Consider the following 7,356-nt stretch of genomic DNA (forward strand, 5'->3'; position numbering starts at 1 on the left):
TTAATCAGCTAAACAAATTAGCAGTAGTGACTTCGATGATGACTAAACTATTCTTCTCACATCCTATTTTGTAACTCAAAGCTATCACAAAACCGGAACTGATTTGCTCGATTTTGCCTAGCCATTAAGGGGATTAAAGGATCGAATTTATTATCACATCGGTCTTTCTTTTGTCTTCCGATTGTTCAGAGACAATAGACGCCATCGATTTAGCGCCGTTGTTATTGGCGTTGGTGAAGGATGAAATAAGCATAATTGTACACGGTGGCGCGCTTGAACTTGTTACAAAACGGCTCACCAACCCTACCAAACACAAAGGCAATGGGGTCAGAGAATCATTTCATAAGTTGCAATTTCTTATTGTATTGATTAAGCAAACCCTACCATGACAAGGAAGTACTCTAGTGAGTCGAGACTCGTCGCGCAAACGCAGTCACGAGGCCGTTTGATGTTGCGACCGTTCTTCGTCTCTCTGAGGGATTTTATGGCTCTGTTTTTCCCGTCTGCCTCGCTCTCGTCACCTTCCCCTCTCACTGTTGTGTGTGTGCGCATGTGTATGTTTACGGAGAACGCGACCAGTGAGACACAGAATGCGCGGTCTCCGTGGTGTGAGGAAAGCGCTGACAACAAAAGGGCGAGTGAGTGGTTGAGCTAGAGGTTGGGTGCCCGAACGACGACATCAAAGCACTACGGCGGGGAGGTGGTAACAAATCCACTTTACGCCGCGTGCACGCACACAGCACCCGCGTGCAGGATGCTGGACTCGGCGTCAAAGAATGCGGCAAAACAAAACTAATTATATGGGCCAGCGGAGGCGGGAGGCGGGAAGACTGGGGACATTCCCTCTTGCCTTTGCCCACTCTCGCGTTCATTCGCCCTTTCCGGACTAGAGAAAAAGCATCCTCTGAAAAGCTAATCAACCTGTTAATGGTGTTCTCAGGACTGTTAACTCAGTTCTTTTTTAAAACATTAAAGGAAGGGAACAGACTGGTGAGAATTTCCATTTTCACTCATTATACCTGTTTCCATTATACACTTGATAAATTAGACATGCAGCTAATATAAGCATAACTGAGTGATTTGTTTGCTAACATGCTGGTTATTTAACCACTCTACGAAGCAATACCGGTTTGATTAATGTGCACGTAACTAATCCAACTTTTCTTCCATGGTATGAATGTTTACACTCATAGGACGTCTTGAAAGTGAGGCGTGCAGGTTCAATTAATTTTTCTTATTTCAAGATCTAGTAAGTAGGGCATTCAGACACCATTCAAGAAGCATTGATGTTCATGATGCATGCAGTGACTACACGCAACCCTTTCCTAGATTTTCCATCACGCCAGGGTGCTACTCCGTTGCTGTCTCATGACAGTAAGTGTGGATATCACTACGGTTGTGGGGAAGGTGATACCAACTCAGTGTTTCCTTTTACTAGCAGACAAGGCATAAGGTCAAATCAACCTGTTTAATAATCCCTTTGAGGCCTCCTTGTCAAACGGTACTCGATGCGAATTCCTCTTTCAACCCACAACTCATCCATCTTTTTATAAGCAGTGTCATTTATCACTAATTTTATTGGTATTTGCCTTTATTGCAATCTCACAGAGACACTACTGCTACTGCCGCCGATATCACGTAAATACGGCCTTTGAAGTTCGTGTGCCGCTGGTTTTATCACCGTGTTGTTCACTCCTGGATGTCCGATTTGTATGTGTTTATGTGTGTGTGCGTGTATGTGATTGTTTTCGTCATTTTTCCGTTCATCCATTAGGGAAGGGCTGAAGACTAGTCTGAGGGCGGGCGGGCCGGCACACGAGAGAGAGAAAAAAGGCCCGACGATACCACATCAAAGCGAAATCGCCTTTTCTGGCCCCACCGGTGGCAGAACGCCCCAACCTACGCATTTCTCGGGTAATCGATGAATTTTCGCGCATGTTCAGCATGCCCATGTGTGAGGTGGCGCGTAAGCACTTACGCTACAACGTTGAAGGCGTTTCAAGTTGCATTCATAGAGCTGGCGAAGCAGAGCTCACTCTCATGATGAGATCAATGCCCCATTTGTTATATTTCGTACCTATATATCTTGTGATACACAAGCTTATCTGTATTGTAAATACAAAACACTACACAATCTAGGAAGACTGGCCACCATGAATGCGGGTATCTAGGCACTAGATTTAAACAGTATTATAAACTAATTGAAAAAAAGTCTCGTTTTGGAAGTAGTTGAGCTCCTAGAAAGGGAGCTTAAGTAAATTAAAGGACAGTGAGTGGTGGACTGGCTATGAGGGTAAAGCCCACAAATTTGGAGCCCCATCATACCCGTGATTTTGCAACTCTTGTCCACAGTGAACTTCACTGAACCAACTAAAACTCATGAGATCAAAACTTATGAATCTTGTGGCGTAAGTAGCGGCGCATAGTCAGCGCTTTCCTCACACCACGGAGACCACGCATTCTGTGTACCTCCATCGTAAGCGTTCACAGGCCCTCAGTGTCTGGGTGCTGTTGGTGCTTGTACCCCATCTTCCCGTCCCGATTGTTTCAAAATACCGTTTGTATATCATGGGATTTTTGTAATCAGCTCCGTCTCCCGCACGTGTAGGTAAGTTACTTCACACAGCAGTGTGATAGTAATTGCCATGATAGAGATAGAAGCGAGTACAGCAACATAAGTGAAGTAGAATTAGTGATTGTGGTATCGTCAGCTATGTATTTTCACTGCATTGCAGACTTGTTGGTAAGTTAAAAATGACTGCAAATCACAGACTCAAATAGGCTGTTTGATAAACAGAAACAGATCTCTATTTTGAGTGGATACTAAAATGAAAAGGACAATGGGGTGATTGTTTATAAACCTCCTCATTTAGTGATGATTAACTAGCCTACCTATCTACACACATCTTTACTTTTGTTCCAAGACCGAAGCTAACCTTCTTTTATTACCATAATAACTTGTCACATGAAGGCAGCAGCACACGTTCATGAGGCCCAAATCAAGTTATTACATTCATAGGGTTCACATAGTTTGGACACCGAAGTTGACATCTCTATATGCTGACTTTTAATCAGTGTAAACTAAAATCCTTTGATATCACTTTGAGTTTGCTTAGACTTCCCGTTGTGTTGTCAGCCATTGTTTTAAAGGCGTAAAAAAGAAAGCCGTTAGATGCCCTGCCACCTGCGGTCGTTTCACGAGTGAATAACTAATAGCCTGCAAAAATTTTACAATTTCACTGTACTATTACTTGCAATTGTCATTTGTCCGAAAATATGCTATAAAAAGAAGAATACGAGTAAAGATGACAAGAGCTGGATTAATAAAGCAGAGTCGCCCATCTTACAGACCTCACAACCGCTGAAATCACTCAGTCGACGGATCTAAATTCCAAGCCATCCCAATTACCAATATCATTGTTAACATTTTTGTTTGGGGTACCAAATTTTATAATTCTGGAGCTATTCATTAAGTGCACACATGATTATCACGCTTGACATTCGATGATCTGCATCAAGTTAGACTTTTTTTAATTTTTATGCAATTAGAACAGTTTTAACTATAAGCAACATGGAGACGGACAGAGCCATTGTGAATTTGGAAGAAGAGTTGAAAATGAGCTTGAAACCGTCGGCATAAATAAAGTTCACTCAGTTCAGCTGCATGATGAGCTGTACAATGCCTTTTTCACGTATTTAAAGTAACTTTCATAAGTGATCAATCTAAAATGTGTACTAAAGGTAACCATTGATTCATTGTCAATTTACTGTTTAACATATTAGCCCATTCTGACGGTACAGTTCATTCCAATTCAAATTAAAAAATAACTTACAAATTAACGCCCAGTAAAATGAGCTTAAAGTGAGTCTGATATAAAAAACATGATCTCAGTTAATAATGACACACATGCCCTAGTGATAGTGGTCATTAGTGTATTGTGGCCTAAATTTATTACTGCCCACCTAAAGGCCAATACACCACAGTTTAAGGACGATTTCATTATTTGCCTTTGTGCGGGTCTTAAACGCTCTGATTAAAAAAATACATTTAAGAGAAGAAAGTGTACCTAAACATTAAGGCCCTTTGACCGTATTGTGGACGAGGAACATGGAAATGTAGAAGAAATTCAGCCCAAGATTGAGGTATCATTGGTGTGCACGTAAAGCATTACTGACTTAGAACACAATGGGAGTTCATTGGGTGATTAAAAGTAAGGCACGATGCGATAATTGAAGAGAGGATCGAGAAAGCGTTGTCGATGCACACCCGGGTGAACAGATGCGCGTACATGCGCATGAGTTAGCCAATCAGCGATGAGACTCGGGTGCGCACGTGAATGTGCATATTTTCATACCTACTACGGGTGCGCACGCACTTGCATATCGAGAGAGAGAGGGGGAAGAGGATAGGCGGTGGGCGGTGGGTTGAGGGACATGGCTGAATGGGACGTTGATGCAAGGGGAGCACATGAAAGGACCGCGGGCGCCCTTGTGTAGGTACAGGAGGGTGGCGATGCATCCGAACGGCAGACACAGGAACAAGAGAGATAAGCGTGTGTCTATGTCTGACGCAACTCAGTGTCTAGCTGTCGTGTGCATCTAAAAATAGAAAGATAAGCTGATTGTCCTCACTGAAGTTGTATCACTTTCCCTCATCATCACCCATTTTAGACACACCCACACCCAAACATTGCGTCCTTGTCTGAGCTTGCTATATGCCCAGCATTATTATGCTGCCTGACATTGCACTTGTGATTTTTCACTGTGGATACACTTCAGTAAAAATCATTAAAATAATTCCCGCTTATTGCCTCAAAAAGTATTGTAGCGAACCGAGCTAAATTGGAAGCGGGACTTCCGGAGTTGAGTGCTGACGACGTGTGTAATTAACTGTCCTTTCTGTTTATTTGTCAACGGCACTAGTCCAGTGTTTACAAAACAAATTAATGGTGCAGTACAAGAGTGATCAAAGGAAATTCCTCCAAAGGCAAAATGACGGTAAAAGGACTTCTTAAAGTAGAGTAAACGACATTTGTAAGATCAATATGACTTGGAAGTCAAGTCGTGAATGCAATCGACTAAATTGTTCTTATAAAAGATAACTAAATCGTAGATTAAGAAAAAACTTATAGCATCTGGAGCATTAACTTCATGGATTTGATAAAACGCTACGACTGTTTTTGCGGTATCGCCTGTTTCAGATTTCTTAGATCCAATTTTACCGCTTAAGGTTTGTCTAAGCGTCTATTTCCATACAGGAATAGCGAATTCAGTTGCATTGACTCTTTTATTATTTAAGTATTATTTGGACCTTGTATCTTGATTCGCCCGGTAATTTAAGTTAGTAGCCAGACAATATTATTTCGTATTAATTTCAATGTCCGCAGGTTGTGACCGTGTCTCAGAACACTTCCAGTCAGCATTATTTTAAAAAGGTCTTATTGCGCACAAATTCTCGTCAATTGACAATTCAAAACGTCTCAACTCTAAGCCTCTTCTCCAAAATTTACCTCGTTACAATTTTGATAGAAACAAAATGGTATTTTAAAATATGATTGAGTAGTAACAAATTCACCACTGCATCTCAGCTATTTTAAGAACCGGGATTGATTTCTTAAATCAGTGTACCCTTAAGTCGGGCAAAATATTCGAACAATTTCTAAACTCATCCTGGGACTGAAAACCGACTATCACTAACAAAGCGATCATCTGTCCAGGGTTGAATGAATGGACTTACCATCAGATTTTATTTATATGATACATTCATCAAAATTGTCCACCAGGTCACTCGCGAAGTGTCGGTTGTGTGCTACGCTGACTAGCTTGCAAAGTCAACTAACTGAAGGCTTTAAAATCATGGCAAAATATTGTATGATCACTTCAACATTTCAGACACCCACTCGAAGAAAGGGGTTAAATTGTGGGGGAGGAAGTAACGAGACGTTGGAGTCATCACCAAATTCCAGTGCTCTGCCGTTCCTCTGTTCTCAGACAAAGAAAATCTAGCTTTTTAAACCTAAACACTTTAAGTGATTCCGAGGCAAAAGCCATGTCGACAGAACAAAAATATGGTCACGATTCGAGTTGAAGCAATTCATTTTTCAGTTGTTCTGTTTTGTGATGTATTTCGGCTTACAACACTTCGTGGCTGTTGAAGCCACCAGCTGTTTCAAGCATCCGAAATAGTTTAAATTGCGTTAGACAAGTTCAGCTATTGCTTATTTTTCGTTTAAGTTAAAAATAACTTACACTTCTTTCCTTTGAGCTCCCAATGATTACTTGGCATCGACGTAAAGCACAAATGAATTTCTTCTGTTTCATTGCTCCACAAAAAGGTGTCATTTTTTGATCTCTTCCGAAAAACGGTTATCAGGATTAGCATAAACACCGTTTCATTATTCATTTTTGCAATTAAGATGATCCTTGTTACGCAATGGAGGATTGAGATACGCGTTAATGTCAGTCTGATGTGCTACCCAGAACGTTTCAAACAAGTAAATAACTGATGATTCCAAAGATTTTAGCGACACAAAAATTTCATTTTAAGTGGCTGTATAGGAGAATAAGAATTGGAACTACTGATAGAGGTATCACAAGTGAATCGCAGAAATGGTATTCTGTCAGAGATGGACTAACCACAACCCCAATTCTTCTCATGTATGTAATTCATATGCTGGCTGCCAAGGATTGCCCATTTCCATTTGCTTTGTCCAAAAGTATGCTAGTTTGAATTTGCGGCAGCGGCATCAATGGCTACTTCTAACAGCCATAGATGGTAAATTGTCTGAATGTCGTTGATCATATTCACTAATCTATGGGAATTTTTCCACTTATGGAAAAGCCAAACGCCGGGGGTAGATACGTATGCAGATACCTCTGTCTGTGTCCGTCCCTCTGCCCGTCTGGTGTCTGCACATCCACACGCCTTCTGGCTGGTGTGCGCTTATGCGGGCATGCGTGCGCAGACAGAAGATGGAAGGTGTCATCAATGCCAGCAGTAGCCACCTCCGCTGGGGCGCGAATACGCGAGAGAGGTGATTAAAAAGAGAAGTGTCTGGGGCCCACTTTATGGCTTCTGAAGTGCGCACCGCTGGCGCGCCAAGACCCTCGTCGTTGTCTAGACTCGCACGCGCAGTGTAGTTGACTCAGAGGAGAAACGAGACATCTTGCACACACATCCCGCGAGAGTACCTCCGCGATAATGATAATTAGGCTCCCTCGCTCACGTCCTCCCGCTCTCCCACACATGCATACACACAAGGCGCTTGCGCGCGCATATACGAGTGTGTGTGTGTGAGTGAAGCCGCCAACAGCAAAAAGACATCACTAATGCCGTCGTTGTCGTCGTCGTCGTCT

At 42.2% G+C, this 7,356-nt stretch overlaps 1 protein-coding gene across 1 annotated transcript; it reads left to right on the forward strand. All coding sequences in view use genetic code 11, as the record gives it.

Moving 5' to 3' along the window:
- Window positions 1–6,864: 6,864 nt before the first annotated feature.
- On the forward strand, window positions 6,865–7,121 carry EGR_00188 (hypothetical protein; the record flags this gene model as incomplete). The annotated part of the gene is made up of 2 exons (XM_024489437.1): window positions 6,865–7,034; window positions 7,082–7,121. 2 exons carry the CDS (start codon window positions 6,865–6,867, stop codon window positions 7,119–7,121), a joined length of 210 nt encoding a protein of 69 aa, XP_024356115.1.
- Window positions 7,122–7,356: the final 235 nt, after the last annotated feature.

The sequence above is a fragment of the Echinococcus granulosus genome, assembly GCF_000524195.1.
Source record: "Echinococcus granulosus chromosome Unknown EG_S00001, whole genome shotgun sequence".
Lineage (NCBI taxonomy): Eukaryota > Metazoa > Platyhelminthes > Cestoda > Cyclophyllidea > Taeniidae > Echinococcus > Echinococcus granulosus.